This window comes from Melitaea cinxia, chromosome 17, assembly GCF_905220565.1.
Source record: "Melitaea cinxia chromosome 17, ilMelCinx1.1, whole genome shotgun sequence".
In the NCBI taxonomy this organism is placed as follows: domain Eukaryota; kingdom Metazoa; phylum Arthropoda; class Insecta; order Lepidoptera; family Nymphalidae; genus Melitaea; species Melitaea cinxia.
The window spans coordinates 12310785-12329982 of record NC_059410.1 but is presented as its reverse complement, the minus strand read 5'-3'; the positions used below and the strand labels follow the sequence as shown (position 1 = coordinate 12329982).

Sequence of the window (19198 nt, the reverse complement as noted above, 5' to 3'; positions counted from 1 at the left end):
TTACCTTTTTTTTAACGCGGGGAAAATCCTCATGGACAGTCTGCGGCAAGGTGGCATCGGAGGGGGCTCAGACTCTTAGTGAATAAAAACCATCCACGTGTAAGCAGACCTCCGCCTAAATGGGGCGAGATGGGATCGCGCTAGCAGATACCACCTCGCCCCGGCGGCTGGCCCAAATGAAAATATCCGGTCCCCGGCACCCACCCCGGTGGACCACCCCTCCCGATGACGTATGGGGTCTCAAGTCAGCCGACGATCCCCCGACTCCCCAGCTGATCACCCCACGTAAGGGACGCTCAACTGGACCAGTCTACCGTCTGCAGAATGGGGACAGATGTCCAGGAGCGTCCCCCCTCCAAGCCAAGCAGCCTGACCTCCAACGCTCGGCTACGTGGAGTTGGGGGTCAGGCCTGCCCGACCTCTAATGCCGGATCGCACCGAGCAACCGAGCAAAGCTCCAGAGGGCCCAGCACAGCCCGGCCGGCACACCGCGCTTTCGCGCCACTCCGTGCTTTCGGGCCACAGGATGAGTGACCGAACCACCCGGACCCGTCCGTCCGCCGGTTTTTGGGGGGGGTCACGGGGGTCCAGGACCTAAGACCCCTACCACTCGCTGGAACCAGGCGAGTGGCATTACCCCATCCGCCACCTAGGGAACGCGTCCAGTAGGAGATCCGGCAACTTCCCCTGGGAAAGTACAATTACCTTTTTTTTACATGGGGAAAATACATCATGGATACCCTCCGCCGCGGGGGCGCCAGAGGGTTATGTCAGACTCCTACTAACTAAAAAACCACTACGTGTGAGCAGTCGTCTGCCTGGGTGGGGCGAGATTGGGTCGCGCTAGCATTCGCCACCTCAAAGTACAATTTTCTACCCCAACCCAGCCTGCAAAATAATGATATTTGTAATAAAAAATACTTATCGATAGATTTTCAATAGTTCAATTCAACTACGTTATCCTTTTAAATTGCTCACCTTAAATTATTTAATTAAAATCAATAAAGTCATTGAAAAAAAAATATTTATCAATACTTTCAAACTTCTATATCTTTTGATGTATACATTTTAAATTGCTCAAAGTATTAAAAAACTGCTCAAGTTGCATTTATAATTGCTCTAGTACAGTTTGAAACAACTCCACTTTCCTTAATTATTATATTAAATAAATATACAAAGTTTGAACAAATTTAACGTTTATTTAATAGATAGGTGAGCGCTGCGCATGCGCACAGACAGTGACGCGAATCAAAAAAAAATGGGGGTATTCGCAATAAAAAAATAATCGATAGATTTTCAATAGCTCAATTTTATAGGACAACGTAGTTGAATTGAGCTATTGAAAATCTATCGATACATAATTATTTATTTTTATTCATCTGTGCTTGTATGTATTAGCGTTGGGCGTTATTTAACGTAATCGGTTTCAGTAACTAGTTACGAAGCGAATAACCATGTACGTAGTTTCGCCGATACGAATGTAACGATTATTTTACGTACGCAGTTTTTTTATGTACGCAGACCTACCCCACCCCAGCCTGCAAAATAATGATATTTGTAATCAAAAAAATACTAATCGATAGAATTTCAATAGCTCAATTCAAATACGTTGTCATTTTAAATTGCTCACCTCAAATCATTTAATTAAAAATCAAAAAAGTCGTTGAAAATATTCTTTTATCAATATTTTCAAACTCCTATATCTTTTGATGTATACAATATTTTAAATTGCTCAACGTATTAAAACCCTGCTGAAGTTGCATTTATAAATAGTTTGAACAAATTTAACGTTTATATCATAAGACAGGTGAACGCTCCGCGTGCGCATAGATGCGAACAATGATGCGAAGCAAAACAATTGCGGATATTCGTAATAAAAAAAAATACTAATCGATAGATTTTCAATAGCTCAATTCAACTTCGTTGCCTTTTAAATTGCTCACCTCAAATTATTTAATTAAAAGAATATTTTTCAGGGATTTTTTGTGATTTTTTCGGCTTCCCATCACTGTCTATGCGCATCTGCAGCGCTCACTTTATCGATATAAACGTTAAATTTGTTCCAACTTTATATACTTATTTAAAAATTAAGGAAAGTGGAGCTGTTCAAATCTGTACTTGAGCAATTATAAATGCAACTTCAGCAGGTTTTTAACACGTTGAGCAATTTAAAATATTGTATACGTCAAAAGATATAGGAGTTTGAAAATATTGATAAAAGAATATTTTTAACGACTTTTTTGATTTTTAATTAAATAATTTGAAGTGAGCAATTTAAAAGGCCAACGTAGTTGAATTGAGCTATTGAAAATTGAACGATTAGCATCTTTTTATTACGAATATCCGCAATTTTTTTGGCTTCCCATAATTGTCTATGCGCATCCGCAGCGCTCACCTTATCTTATGATGTAAACGTTAAAATATATTTATTTAAAAATGAAGGAAAGTGGAGCTGTTCAAATCTGTACTTGAGCAATTATAAATGCAATTTCAGCAGGGTTTTAACACGTTGAGCAATTTAAAATATTGTATACATCAAAAGATATAGGAGTTTGAAAATATTGATAAATGAATTTTTTTCAACGACTTTTTTGATTTGTAATTAAATAATTTGAGGTGAGCAATTTAAAAGGACAACGTAGTTGAATTGAGCAATTTAAAATCTATCAATTAGTATTTTTTTGATTACAAATATCATTATTTTGCAGGCTGGGGTGGGGTAGGTCGTACGCATTGGTCGTACGCAGTTTTATCAAAAACTTGACAGTTATGTATATTTCATCTGTACCTTTAATGACTTAAGACTTAAGAGTTTAGTTCTTTATGGTTCTTCTTTATGTTAAATACTTTTATTTCATCTATGCTCAAATCTTTAAAAGACATTTACATTAAATTCTACGAAAATTGGCATTTTGAATCGGAAATTCAGAAGGGAACTTCTTACGGTATTTTCGCGAAAATTTATTCAGTTTATTGGACCATTAATGCTATGATTATAAGTAGTTATCATTTAGCCAAATGGGAAGTGAATTAAATATCGAAACAACAGAATCCAGGTAATATTTATTTCTTTTGTAATATACAATAAAACTTAAAAATAATCATCTATTGCGCAATTATTACTATTGTTATTTCATATATTTAAATAAAAAAGAAGTCCATTTTATTATTTATATGTCGTATATTTTCAATTCAAGCTATTTCAATATTATATCTGGACTTTTTCGATTTGCATAATATGTTTGAATCCATTAAGCTAAGCCATACATCATACATATATTATTTGCTCATGGTAATTATATTTGTTATAGCATTTTTGTAGAAAAGTGGAATTTTCTAGCATACCAAAGTAAATATATTTGAATATTATTATCTATTTTAGATCATATTACTAATACCAAAAAAAAAAATTGAGACCATTGCTTCAGTTCAGTGTTTCTTTTCGACGATGTTTAAAATATAGAATTTTTTAGAAATCTTTGTGTACTGCTGTCTTTTAATTTTGTTAAATTAATAATTTACTTTCTTAAACTCAAATAGATAAATTTATCTATCTAAGTTTATATTTGCATCATCATGCAGCTTGAGTAAATTTTTCATTTATTATTAACATTCACAATAATACATAACAAAACGCTTGAATGCAAACTATTTAGTAAAAATAATCTGGCTTTATATTTACCATATCTAATTAATATGTTTCATATGTAAATTAATATATATTAATCTATTTCTCTATCATTAATAAAATCAAACAAGGCCAATTCTTTCATAGATAAAATTACATTAATATTCATTTTGACTAACAATATAATCTTTTTCATTAATTTAAATAAACATTGTGCCTAACTCTAATAATTGTTAAACAAATGTTTTGAAAAAATGTTTATGTACACCTACGATTTATATTTAAAATGATATTTTTAAAATTTTTGTTTTTGATCATTGGATTTCCTAATATTTAACCACTATTTCAAGCATGGTTTAAAAGATACACTAAAAACTCAAATTTTTCTGTGGCCAGTGCTTGAGAAAGTACTAAAGTATTGAAAACTCTAAATTACTAGCAACAAATATGGCAAATAACCAGTTTTACATATAGATCAGTGTTACTAACATTAAAAGCAATAACTTATATTCCATAGGAGCATTTAAAGAATTTTTTTATCTAGTCTAGTATATAAAATTCTCATGTCGTGGTGATATAAATTGTACATCTATGGATTGTGGTTTGGTGGCATGCCACTCATGGTTTGTAACGGTGGTTCTTTTGAAGAATTTTCAGTCATGGTGGATATATTTAATAACAAAAATAATTTAGTAATAGAAAGTATCCTAGTCGATTTTGTAGATGATCCAAAAATAAAACTTAAAATGGTGGCTAGCCACAGCCAATTATTAGTGAGTCTATGAATATAAATTACCTGTCTTTACACTTTATTAACTTTACTCCATATAATTAGGGCATAAATTGCAATATTTATATCACAATGCTTTAAAATCATATGATAGATCTTGTGTTACAACTGAACGAAACGCAACAGGAAAGTGAATCAGTTCAACTGCTTCAAGCAAGAGGCAAGAACATTGAGCAACTTCCAAGTTTTCGATTTCGATCACAGTGTTACCAGAAAATTTTGCTCGTCTGATCGACACAGTGCCGTGAAGATTATCGTGTTTTTGAAACAATTATCGTAGACACAACAAATAATTTGAAACTTTTTACTAGTAAGTAAATTACATTGGACAACCGTTCAAATTTCATTCAGTTCAAAAAAAAGGTCCTCGTTGCTTCAAATTATCGTAAATTGGTACAAATACTGAACAACTGTTTTCAAATTTCAGACGACCAAAAAAGGTAGTTGCTTAAAATTTATTATTTGCGGAGAAATTGTTGCATTTCAGTATTTCGATAGGACAGCCTCGTGTCATGGTGTTTGTAGTTAAACTCCTCCGAAATAGCTTGACCGATTCTCTTGAAATTTTGTGTGCATATTGGGTAGGTCTGAGAATCGAACAACATCTATTTATTTATTTTATCATGATTTGGTGTTGAAAAATACATACAACCCTAGATTTTCACCCTTCTACCACTAACTAAGCGTTTAGCGGCAAGACTGCTTTTGCCGAGTCAGCTAGTAGAAATATAAATAATATTATGGTTATCATATTTTACAGAAAATATTTTATTTCTCAATATATTGAAGACACCAATGGGATTAGACAAGCAAGTTTTTTTCTAAAACGTAGTGTGTTGAGTGTTTTTAATTTAAAACACATTTAATATACAATAATAATCCTTTTCTTGTTTATTAAAACTATTTCATTATACATATTTTTATTTTTACTGATAATGAATAACCAGCAACGTTTTACGCAGCGAATAATCAGCATTGTTTTAACATTATTTAATAATAGTGTAATGCCTTGTTAAAGAAATTTTATCACTATTACTGGTAATGATTTTGCATGAGATTTTTTAGACTTACAAACTTGTCAATTTTTTTAATTAGTTATTTTTGGTTGTTGCAATGCTAAGCTAACATCTGACAAATTTTTGTATTCCATACTCAAGAACATATCATTTTATAAAATAGATAACATAAATGTGTGTTTGTTAGTTCAAAACTTTCAAGAAAAGGTCCAAATTTGTGTAGTCATTCTTTAGCACAAGTGTTTTTAATTGTCAGGTTTTTAAATATTTGTACATTTCTGCATTTCAGTTATATAGCTTCTCTAGCCAGAATATGGATTGGAAATATATTTTCCTTTGTATGGAAGTAAGATTCGTTGTAATTGTTTTAACAGTTTTATTCTAATTTCTGCTTTTTCTATATATATTGCGTAAATTCATCGTCTTAGTTTATTATTTTTATTTCATCCTGACAATTGTTGACTAAGAGTGCTAAATTGCTAATTTCAAAATGGTGATTTAAGGAGGGACTTTTTATCTCCTACTACAAATAATCTAACAATGTACCTTTTTTTAAACCACTAAATTTACTAGAGAAAGTGATGCAATTATGGTTAACAAAAAAGAGATATGTGACAAGTCTAAAATTATCTCGTGTGTTAATTAAAAAAAAAATTAAAACAAATCAAGTTATAAAAAAAGTTAAAAAATAATTAATTTTAATATATTTTTAAATTAACATTTTTAAAATAAACATTACATATTCTTTAAAAAAAATATTTATTAACAAATAAATGCTTATAAAGATTAATCTAAAACAAATACAAATAAATATGAATAAATTCTATGCTTATAAATGTGTTTCATAGACACTTTTGTTTAAGTTAAAAGTTTTAATATTTAAAAAAAAATAAAGAGAAGAAATTTAAATAACTGTATATTTGCATTCGCATCGCATTCAGCCTGTAACATCCCACTGTTGGGCATAGGCCTCTTTCTCTATGTAGGAGAAGGATTGGAGCATAACTTTACAGTATTAAAAATTATTTATAAGGCAAATATTAAAAACCATTTTGGTTAAAAAAGGATTTAGCATCTCAGCACTTTTGATCATTGCAGTATTTTGTATGCATGGCTTTTTTACTTACATTTATTACATATCAATGTTTACTTTAAAACTACTACTTTTACCTGACTATAGGGGTGTAATATCAAATTATCTAAAAAAGCAAACATGCTAAATACTAGCTGTGCCCGTGACTTCGTACGTGTAGAATTTAACAAAAAAGTTATTGTTCAGTTCACAGAGTTATTAAATAACTTTCTGAAATAAAAGTAGCCTAAGTTACTCCTTATTTTATCAGCTATCTGCCAGTGAAAGATTACAACCGGAACAAACAGACAGACGGATAACAATTTTTTAAAAAAAATGTTGTCGGTATATGTACCATGTACACATCCATATGCATTTAGTAAAAAGCGGTTATTTTAATATTACAAACAGACACTTCAACTTTATTTATTTATATGAATATGTATTACTTTTTCCATTATATAAATATTTTAAATAAAATACTTATTTTTCCTGTAATTTTTTTCCATGGTTTTGAATTGTATAATATATTTCCCATGATAAACAAATTTTGTTCTTAAACTTGTGAATAATTCATACAATTGTATTTTAATTATAATGACCTAATCAGTCAACCGGTAAGAGCCTGTTTCACCAATTGTGGATAATGCTATTTGATGGTTGACAGTATCCGACAGTGAAAAGTTTTTTATTAATTATTAATGGAGCTTATTACTTGACGAGAAAAAGGTACACTGGCCTATTCTATCTCCAGCTGTCAAAGTTTATTTGTATCGTGATCCGTCAAATAACCGTTATCCACAACTGATGAAACAGGCCTTAATTATTTTAAATTTTTTCAATGTGTCTTGTAATGGTTCATACTAAATATCCTAAAAATAATACGTAGTCAGGTATCAGTAATTATAAATATTAAGCTTGTTACATTAACTGCTAATATGTGTTCCATCCAAGGAGTACATACTTAGATTTTTGTTATTTTTTCTGTTAATGTGCTTTTATAGAGATTGTTAACGTTTTTGCAGTTGGACCGGCGGCTGGTTCAGCTGGACTCGACAGTCTGATGCTATGCTACGGAATATAGAGCAAAAGATATTAGCATGTGAGTTTTTTTATATAATATTTACTTCTAACTAGCCGTGCCCGCGAATTCGCCCGCGTGTAATTTAGCAAAAGAGTTATTGTTAAGTTCACTGAGTTATAAAATAAATTTCTAAAATAAAAGTATATAAGTTATACAAGTAAAGTTATACACGGTCGCTTAGAACCGTATATAAAATCATCATATCAAAAATTTATATCTAACGGGTACATCGTTCCATAGCTTAATTGGCTAGAGCGCCGACTCGGTCAGTTCAGTCGGAGATGCAGGTTCGATCCCCGCTGGATATGATATGAAAAACTGTTTAGCTTAAGTTACTCCCTTATTACATCAGCTATCTGCCAGTGAAAGATTAGCCGGAACAAATAGACAGACAGACAGACAGAGAAAATTTTTACAATATGTTATTTTGGTATATGTACCGCGTATACATCCATCGTGTGTATAGTAAATATAAAAAAAGAATATATATTGTTATAACAAACACAACATCGCTTTTTACGTGCTATATACATACAAAGATAAACTTTATAAGTCTCTATGTTACAAACTATTAAACATGTTTTCAAAGATTCTTGAATATTCAAACTAGTTAGAAAATTTCTCAGGTTCGCATCTTGATCTAGATTTTATCAATTTTATACATTTTACAGAAGTCATATATTTTTTAACCTTCATAGCAAATGAATACTTCATATCGAAATACTATACGCGTTTATTACGTGTTTTGTTATCAGCTACTCGTGATAACGCTTAACAGTGACGTCTAACTTTGTTTTCCGATGTTCAAATATTTTTGTTAATTTTTTTTATACTGCCAGCATACTATTAATTCTAACATGACTAATGATATATTAGATATTACTTATAACATATATATTTATTTAAAAATAAGAAAATGGGTTATAAAAGAAATCTACATCATTCTCTGATCGTTAAGCTACTAACAAGTATGTAAAATAATATAATTACATTAATACGCTAAAGTTAAGATGTTTGCCTCCCTTTTTAGAAAAAACCTCACAATAACTCCGCATAAATTATATATCATTTTATAGATAATTGCTTTCCTACGTGACATTGGCGAAATCATATTCTGTGCTCATTTGGCACTATTGAAAGCCATTTTAACCAGAAGAGGAAGTAGATAATTGCTTGCTCTCCCGGCATCCACTACTAAAATATTTAAACAATTAGAAAGGAAGGTTAGATATGCTTTAAGAAGAAGGAAGACTATTTTTTTCCTTAAATCAACGCGGTTGAAATCGCGGGGCCCAGTTAGTATCATTTAATAAAATTCCTTAGCCCAGTTTATTGTTCAGAGATATTAAAAATAAGCTAGTGGTCGCCCAGCGGTCAAAATTCGGCCATAATTAATTTAAATAACAAATATATTTTATATATTTTTTTAAGTTTGAACATTATTAAAGTTCTGTTGTTAAAGACTGTACTTCTATAATAATAATAAACAAAAGAGTATATATGCGTATGTGTGTATCAAATACACAGGATGACAAATATCTCTAAATATAATAACATCCTAACTCTTCAAATTTTGTAAAGGTGCAAGACAAGGGTGTGTGCTTTTTCCCGTCCTGTTCAATATCTACGGGGAATATATTATGAGACGAACGCTCGAAGACTCGGAAGGTGGCGTCAGTCTCGGTGGAATAAAACTAACGAACTTAAGGTACGCTGATGACACGACACTCCTAGCGGCAAGTAAGGCCGAGATGGCTTCTCTGTTGAACAGGATGGAGGAAATAAGCAAAGACATGGGCTTTTCCGTGAACAGATCCAAGAAGAAGGTTATGATTTTAGATCGTACTAAGAAACTGGAACTCACTGGTTCACTAAATCTCGAAATTGTAGAGAACTTTATTTACCTGGGTTCCAACATCAGCAACACTGGGTTGTACGAGGTCGAAATTCGAAGGCGCATCGGAATGGCAAAGAATGCTATGTCTCAGCTGCGTGGGACTTGGAAGGATAGACACATTTCTATTAACACCAAAGTGCGTCTTGTCCCTGAACACTTGCCTTCTCAGAATTTCTGTATAATGTTGAGACATGGACATTTAAAGCAGCTAATCGGGAAAGCATAATGCCTTCGAGATGTAGGCTTGGAGAAGGATGCTCCGTATCCCATGAACAGCACGCAGGACGAACGTATCGATATTGAAACAAGTCAAAGTAACGAAAAGGCTATCCACCACATGCCTTACAGATGATTCTTGAGTACTTCGGTCACTTGCCCGAAGGGAAGGTGGCAACTTGGAGAAAATGGTTATTACCGGTAAAATGGAAGGAAAGAGACCTCGAGCACGGAGCCTGATGCGTTGGTCGGATCAAATCCGCACCGCACTCGATACGAAAGTCCACGATGCACTACACGTCGCAACGAACAGAACCACATGGCGCGACATCGTCCGAAGGAATCAGTGGAAGGGGTCACGATCCTCAGTAATTAAATGAGGAACACGACGCAGAGAGGTGTCGAATACGTGGTAGTGTGTGTAATTTTTTTTTTTAAATTGATTTAATCTGTTTTTTTTTTTAAATATTAGTAATCTGCACTCTCTCTAAAAATATGTGTTCGAAATTTCATACTCCTTTGTCCGCGCAATTTTCGTAAAAAGAGGTACAAAGTTTTTCCTTCACATATTAATATATATTTATCAAAATTTTCTATATTCCATTTTATATTCCTCTATTAATTTTCTTTTATACAAAAATTGTGAAACCTCATTTTATACACGCATTTTCTATAATAGGAGTTAAATTTTAAAATGTAAGATGCCTGTATTATCATTCCCGTTTGTAGTAACGATAATAAGCAGTTAGATCACAAACGTAATTTATAAAAAAAAATTCAAACCTATTTATGACGGAGAAGCTCAACCAGCCCTTGCCTTGCCCAAAGCCAGAACCATAGTCGGCTTCACAAACCAACGGAAGAACATTCCAGAGACATGTAGCGAGAAGTTAGTTTGTGTTCGATGAAGTCAGAAACTAATAAAAACAACTATTTCACTATTTGAAGCTATACATTATTCATATGTATTATAGGTTATTAAACATCGTTCTAAAATGCCTAGTCAGCGTTCTTAAATAGGCATACTAATCTAATCCTGATAGAATTTTCTGAATTAGATTACCTACTAGATTTCAACATTAAAATTTAAATAAAAACAAACGTCCGCTTTATCGTCATATATCGTTATCAAGAAGATAAAAAATGACCTTTATAATTTGCCAGTCCGATATAAACGTAAACGACCTTGTACTTTTTAAAAGCTAAATGCTAATGATTCATGAAAATAAAGTTACCTACGTAGAACAAAGTAGGTAAATATAACGCCGATCTGGCAGTGATCTTATCGATGTTGATACTTAGTATTCATTGATGAAACCTAGTATTCATTGCGTCACAAAATAATAGCAATTTCATTTGTCATGTACTAGGCATCTGACACGGGTTCGTCTGTGTTTAATTTTATAGGTTGCTGGGATATTCGTAGTATGTACTGTGTTTCATAGTTCCTTCTAGGTATACGTTGACGCCGCGTTGGCGCAGCGGTCACAGCCATGGATTGTACCTGTTGCGCTGGCGGTTGCGGGTTGGATCCCCACACATGACAAACATTTGTATTGGCCATACAGGTGTTTGCCGTGGTCTGGGTGTTTATGCAGTCCTAGTGGGTCTCCCCACCGTGCCTCGGAGAGCACGTTAAGCCGTCGGTCCCGATTGTTATCATGTACACCTGATAGCGATCGTTACTCATAGTAGGGAATATATCCGCCAACCCGCATTGGAGCAGCGTGGTGGATTAAGCTCTGATCCTTCTTATACATGGGGAAAGAGGCCTATGCCCAGTAGTGGGATATTACAGGCTGAAGAGATACGTTGACGATGCGGTACTGGTTCGATCCTCACTAGTGACAAACATTGCTATAGGCCATATTGATCTTTGTCGTGGTCTGCATGAGCGTTTGTGCTTGCGTATTGCGTGCTTATGGACACCGGACAAAATGATTGTGGGTCCAATTGAAAAAAATATCATCGTAACCCAGTATCTTCTAAGATAATCTTCGTACCACAAATAATCTTATCTTTATTGCCTTGTATAAGAAGGTATTGGTCTACTCTAATTCTGGAGTTTATTATCAAATATATAATTGAATATTGAATAGTAATATACAATAAACAACAAACAAACTCTTCAGCTTTATAATATTAGTATATATGTAACTAAAAATTTATGCCTTTCGCTATTTTTCCTTTATCTGCGATATAAGACGTTGCTTCGTACCAAATTTCAAGATTCTGACTTTACGGGGAGTAACCCGGGGGTTTGATTCCTTGCGGATATCGAAAATTTGCAGCATAAACGGCTGTATGTTTGATTGGTTTGGCTTAGAAGTTTTATTTTTTTTAAAGCTCCAGGGAACAGTAGCCCTGAGTATTTGATACGAATTTCAGCTTGATACCTCCACGCGTTCCTGAGAAAAAGGGTTTAGACAGACAGACGGACTACAAAGTGATCCTATAAGAATTCCGTTTTTTCATTTTTAGGTATGGAACCCTGAAAACAAAAAGAAATATTTAATTGAAAATTGCAACATAAAAATAATAAGAAAATTTAATCCGACTTTATAGTATGAAACGTACAGAATGTGCAGCCGTTAGGTTGCCTACTATTTACCCGGACGAACTACTGGGCTACCAAGTATAAACAGGTATCTCGATCCCAGTTATCTTCTACATTTTATACGTTTCATAGTCATCATCTTCCTGCCCTTATCCCACTTATGTAGGGTCGGCACAACATGTTTTTCTCTTCCATTCCTCTCTATTATTCGTCACTTCAGTGCTTACTCCTTTCTTTCTCATATCCTCACTCACACAATCCATCCATCGCTTTTTCGGTCTGCCGATCGCTCTTCGTCCTTCGACATTCATCCCTAACATTCTTTTACCGACATAGCGGTCATCCCTCCTCATTACATGCCCATACCACGCTAACCTATTGCTCCTTATTTTCTCTGTCACAGGTGCTACTTTCAAACTTCCCCTTATATACTCATTTCTAATCCGATCTTTCCTCGTTACTCCACACATCCATCTTAGCATTCTCATCTCGGCTGCGTGCACTCTTCTTTCATCCGTCACTTTTGTTGCCCAACATTCTGATCCATACATTACGACAGGTCTTATGATCGTTTTATAGATTTTCCCCTTAAGTTTAAGGGGCATTCGTGGATCACAAGCTGTTCCAGAGACCTGTCGCCATTTCATCCATCCCGCATTTATTCTATTTTTCACGTCACGGTCTATGTTGCCGTCATTTTGTATTAATGACCCAAGGTAGCGGAAGTCGGAGCAGACTGGTAGGGATACACCATCCAAGGCAATATGGGAAAAACTGGACGAACCGCTGAAATCGCAGAACAAGTGCTCGGTTTTAGACCTACTTATCCTCAATCCCGCGCCCTCCAGTCTTTCCTGCCATTTTCCCAGTCTGCTCTGTACCTCAAGGACATTATCTCCGACAAGAACAACGTCGTCAGCAAACAGCATACACCAGGGTGCTTCCTCCTGTATGTCTGATGTTAGAACATCCATTACCAGGAGGAATAGATACGGGCTTAAAGCCGACCCCTGGTGCAAACCTACAGCCACACTGAACTTGTCAGTTACCCCGGCTTCGGACCGGACGTGGGTGCTAGCTCTATCATACATCGCCTGAACAAGTCGTACATACTTCTCTGGCACTCCTTTCCTTTTCATAGCCCACCACAGAACCTTACGGGGGACCCTATCGTATGCTTTTTCCAGATCCACGAACACCATATGCAAGTCTTTTTGTGCGAGTCGATATTTTTCGCAGAGTTGGCGGAGTGCAAATATGGCGTCCGTAGTTCCCCGGCCCGGCATAAATCCAAATTGGTTCTGTGTGACCTCACATTCTTCTCTCATTCGTCGCTCTATCACTTTCTCCCATATCTTCATGCTATGTGACATGAGCTTTATTCCCCGATAGCTGCTGCAGTCCTGTATGTCACCTTTATTTTTAAAAATGGGCACCAGTGAACTGTAGCACCATTCCTCGGGTATAACCTCTTCTTGCAGCAACTTATTGAAAAATAAAGTCAGCCACTTCCATCCATCCGCATTCAAAAACTTCCACACTTCCGCTGGTATACCATCTGGCCCAACTGCTTTTCCATTCTTCATACTCTGCACTGCCATCTTCACTTCCTCTATACTTACCTCTTTCACCATTCCTTCATTACTTCGTACATTTTCTAACACTCCGCTCCATTCATTTTCTTCGTTCATCAAGTTATTAAAGTATCTCTTCCAGCGTTCTTTTATTTCCTCATTGTCCGTCAAGATCTTCCCCGCTTCGTCTTTTATACATTTCATATGGTTTACATCTCTTGCATTCATCTCTCTCTCTCTCGCTATTCTAAAAAGATTTTTTTGACCTTGTGGGCTCTCTAAAGAATCATACAACTTATCTTGAACCTTGGCCCTTGCGATTGCGACTGCTTTCTTAGCCTTCTTTTTACTATTTTGATATTCTAATCTTTTTATTTTCTTTTCTCTGTCATTTCCATCTTCCACTCTTTTCCATTCTTTGAAAGCATTCTTCTTTTCTTTCAAAATCGTCTGTACTTCCTCATTCCACCACCATGTATCCCTCTCTATCTTTCTTTTCCCTTTCGTTTCCCCTAGGACATCCCTTGCTACACTTCGCACCCACGTTGCCATCTCACTCCAGCACTCGTTTACTCCCATCCCCACCATATCTCCCATCTCTATCAGTTTACCAATCACTCTTTCCCGGAATTCTGCAGCCATCTTCCTATCATCCAGTCTGTACCACTTCGTTCTAACTGGGGGCTTCGGGCTCTTATTTAAACTCTGAACTCTCAGAGTTAAATCCAGGAGCAGTAGCCTATGCTGGGAGACAAGACTCTCACTCGGTATTACCTTGCAGTCCTTGGCCGATTTTAGCCTGTTTCTTCTTAAAAGAATGTAGTCAATTTGGGTAGAGTGTAGACCACTACGGTATGTGACAAGGTGTTGTTCCCGTTTTTGGTAGAATGTGTTGGCTATTGCTAAGTCAAAGGCCAAGGCTGCTTCCAGTAGAGCTTCACCGTCTCGGTTCCTGACTCCGTGACCTCGGCCCCCATGTACTCTTTCATACCCGTCATTCATCCTTCCTACATGTCCATTAAAATCTCCTCCAATGTATATTTCCTCACATTCTGGTATTCTCATTATAACCGCATCAAAATCCTCCCAAAACCTTTCTTTCATACTGTCATCGCATCCAGTTTGCGGCGCATACACACTAACTACATTTAAAACCGAGTCTTCCATCAACAGTCTTACTACAATAACTCTATCATTCACTCTATTCACATCCGTCACCTTTTTCTTAAGCTCTCTATCTAACACTATACCTACGCCATTTCTTTTCCCATCGCAGCCGCAATAATAAAACTTATAACCCGCCCCAATTTCTCTTGCTCTCTGTCCCTTCCACTTCGTCTCCTGCAAGCATGCTATATTTATCCGTCTCCTTTCCAAAACATCTGCTAGCTCTCGTCCTCTCCCAGTCATCGTACCCACATTCCAACTCGCAATCCTCAAGTTCACCTCCTGGACTCGCCTCTTACGCTGCCCCCGTCCCTGGTGCAGCAACCCTTGTCCATTTCCCACAGACGCTGGGTGCTGCATCTGCGCGTCGCCTGCGGGGTACGCCCTAACATTATCGCATACTTCAATTCCCAAACTCATGTTGTCACATAATGATTTGGCATGTATATTTTACGACCGGCCGCCTGCCTGACATCAACCCTCCTTGGGAATTCGAGCTAAGAAGAAGGATAGGTGAGAAGGATTTATGGGAGAGAAGGATCTGGGGTTACGGATACCAGTGCCACGGATCACGGGAAGGGGTGTGTGACACTAGCAGCTAGAGCAGTCCGGGGTCGCTTACCCGTAGCGGTTCCAACCAGTTATCGGACAGATATCTAGTGGCCCCACCCTCTGGTTTCATAGTATCAAGTCAAATTAAATTTTCTTATGATCTTGATGTTGCAATTTTCAATTTTTTTAATAATTAAAATTACTCAGTCCAGGATTATTTTAGGCAACCCATTTATAATATATTATCTAATAAAATAGCACCACCCCCCTTTCTTTCCGTGGGGGTCGTAAAAGGCGACTGAGGGATAAAACCTGGCTCAAAATCATTAGGGTCCTGGAAAAGGAAAACTTCATTTGTAACCCGGAATGGGGTCTCCGTCAAGCATTCGTGCCATAGCTCTAAAATGCGAAAGACTCCTGCAGCCGAACTGGCTCCACACGTATCGACTCGTCGTTCCTGTGGGCCTAGCCAGTGAGTTCGAGAGGGTGGCGCAGAGCTTAGGGAACTCTGCGTTTTCCTGAAGAGCGTTCTATGTGACACAGTATCTGTCTGACACTGTCTAAATCGTCAGCAATAGACGGACTAAAGCCAATGATGACTGAGATAAGATTGATTTCGTCTATTTCATTAATATGATTAATATTACTAAGCTTACACCAACTGAATAACATTGAAAACGTTATCATATTCCAGGTGTAAAGACGGCGTACAAGCGTTTCTACGTGGACGTGGGGTCAGTGGTGGGCCAGTGTGACAAGATATGGACCATCTCCCTCAACGACGAGGCCGAGAAGACGCCCTTACTGATGCTGCATGGGATGGGCGCTGGCGTCGCTCTATGGTGTCCCAACCTAGACGCCTTTGCAGCCACACGGCCAGTGTATGCCATCGACTTATTAGGTATTTATATTGAATTAAAAGCTGACCCGACAGACGTAGTCCTTATCTTGCGAATAGTAAAACACGTGAAGTTTGAATAAAAGTTTTCTAAAAATTTCCAGTTTTCCGTACAACTTTCTTGACTATTTATTCCATAAGAAACTTCTACAGAGCGTAAAACAACTTTTAAAAAAATAGTCAAATTGATCCACCCGTTCTTGAGTTTTCTCTTCATTTTCATTTATGTATATATATATATATATATATATATATATATATATATATATATATATATATATATATATATATATATATACACATATATATGTATATTTATATTTAAAACTAACCGATCCTTGCCCACTTCGTTGGACGTTAATTATTATTTTTGTGATGCAAATATAATAAATAAAGTTTTCATCTCGCTCGCATTTCTCCGACTTGATTTACATATACTATTATTATCCACTGATTTTTTTTTTTGTTCAATAACAAAAACATATAGCTTATATCACTCCTGAATAATGTAGGTTTTTGATAGTGAAAGAATTTTCATGATCGGATCAGTATTTGCAAATATTACCTCCTACGAACAAACAAAGTTAGAAAGTTTACCTCTTTATAATATTAGAATAGATGTAACTTTGCAGTGATATTGACAATTCATTATGTACATAATCCTAAAAGTTAGCAGTTTCAAAATTGTATATTGATTTTGCTACCATGACTTTACAAAAACAGTTTTTTTTTGTGTGTGTATTATTGCAAAATAAATGATTTCATTTCACCCATTGTTGTATAATCACGTTAGAAGTTAGTTCTTCTAGTAAGTTCGATTCCCGTTTTGGGCAGTTATTTGTATTCGTCCAAATATTAGTTTCTAGTTTCGATTCATGTCCTTGTTGGTTTCCCGACTGTGTTTCGCCGACCACGTTACGTCATTGGTCTCAGTTATTATCATAGACTCATAATAGCGATTATTTTCTGCCAATCAAAGCTGGGTCAAAGCAGCGTGGCGGATTAAACTCCAACCCTTCTCCTATACTAGTGGTTCTTAACCTTTTAGTGATGAGGGATCATTAGTCAAATGATGACGATGATGACGATGATGACACGTAGATATATTTTTGGCGGAAATATTGAGTACTTATAGTGTAAGATCCGACTGCAAAATCAGTACATTCATCAGGTAAGTAATCAAACTCAAATTTTAACAGTATGTAAGTAAAAAAGTTAATTAAACAATAATTTTAAGTAATTGTAAAAAAAAATGATTTTTTAAAATAAAATATTATTCACATCACAGCATGATATGTACTGATGTAGGTAACGTGTAAGTAACATGTAGGTATATGTAGGAGCTGTTTGTCTAGCAGTGGGATACAGATTCAGTTTATTCATACTATTTTTGCTTTATTTGTCAATTTGACTCCCCTACATGAGATTGACGGGAAATAATAAACTGTTCCGGTATACTATAGCTAGTTTATCTAACTTAAATAATATTCAAAGCAAAAACTAAATGATTTTAATAGCCATGAGATATATTTTAGCGGGCAAAATAATGAACACTCAAAATATTTTTTTTTAATATCTGTAAAATTTTATATTTTTTTGAAGTTGATGTGAGAGTTTCGATTACCCCCCCCCCCCCCCCCCCCTCCCTCGGTTTAAATGAGATTTGGTGAAATTTCATTGGACCCCCTCCCCAATTCTGAGCTCTCTAATTAATGGATGTCCTCTTACGGCCGAACCCAATATTCAATCTAAAGATAGAGATAGGTAGTTATCATCGACTGCTAATAACTAACTATCTATCCTTTGTAGTTGTCCCAATAATTCGCATAGGGGACTACTATCTCCAGTTAGCTGTAGATAGACCGGCTACCTGAGCTCTTCCTTACATTCCAGTATACGCAGCGTTACAGACGGCCTCAGTTATGTTACACAGATGTTTTGTAGTATTTAAATTTGTCATACAAATTTTATTCATATTAAAGTAATCTTGTTTTATAAAAATATGGACAAATTAATTTTTACATAGACTTTTTAATTTATAATAAAATGATATTATTGTAATATGGAATCCATGGTAAATCTAGTAACGGAACGTTTTAACACGACACGAAAAGACGCTACGACGCCATTACGCTTTATTGAATCGTCGTTTCGTTTGTATTTTTTTTTTTACAAATCAAAATTCAAATTATACAAATCATTGCAAATTATACAATCATTCACCAAATTTTTTGTTTTATTCACAAGATGAGTAAAGTAAGTATTATTTCACAAGAAACTTATTATTTTTATTCAATTAATTGTTGCAAAAGAGCAATATCACTTGAACTGCTACTTGAACTTGAGTCTGCCATTATTTTTCACTCGAAATTAATTTTATTTTAAACAAAGAAAATACTTTTTCAATTAATAAATCTTAGTTATCCCCCGAAAACTATAGATCGGATATTGTTGTTACTAAAGATAACCAACGCTACTGACAGATAGAACTCTATTATTATTGGGACGCTTACACTGTCATTTTCATACGAACTGTTATCTCTAGTAAGCTATCCTCCCTCTCGTCGATAGACAGCTTTGAAGGATAGGATTGCCTATCGTCGACAAGTTTATTGGGTCAGTAAAATGAATGATAGATAGATATTTCTGTCTCTAGTAGGACATAACCAGAGATAGATTGAATATTGGGTTCGGCCGTTAGTGATGATATTATACACAATTATTTATATTTTACCCTTCCTAACGAA

The 19198-nt window shown here is 35.5% G+C and overlaps 1 protein-coding gene across 2 annotated transcripts in view; it reads left to right on the top strand.

Moving 5' to 3' along the window:
- The first annotated feature begins 2815 nt into the window (after nt 1-2815).
- The window catches only part of LOC123661893 (1-acylglycerol-3-phosphate O-acyltransferase ABHD5), a 37412-nt gene continuing 21029 nt past the window's right edge, over nt 2816-19198 (top strand). The window contains exons 1-3 of one of the 2 annotated variants that reach the window (XM_045596828.1): nt 2816-3056; nt 7532-7608; nt 16248-16454. In XM_045596828.1, coding sequence (XP_045452784.1) covers nt 3019-3056; nt 7532-7608; nt 16248-16454 — 322 coding nt within the window. In that variant the 5' untranslated portion in view covers nt 2816-3018. Of the gene's footprint in view, nt 3057-5612; nt 5781-7531; nt 7609-16247; nt 16455-19198 lie in introns of those variants that run through there. The other variant, XM_045596829.1, reaches the window with a different exon arrangement.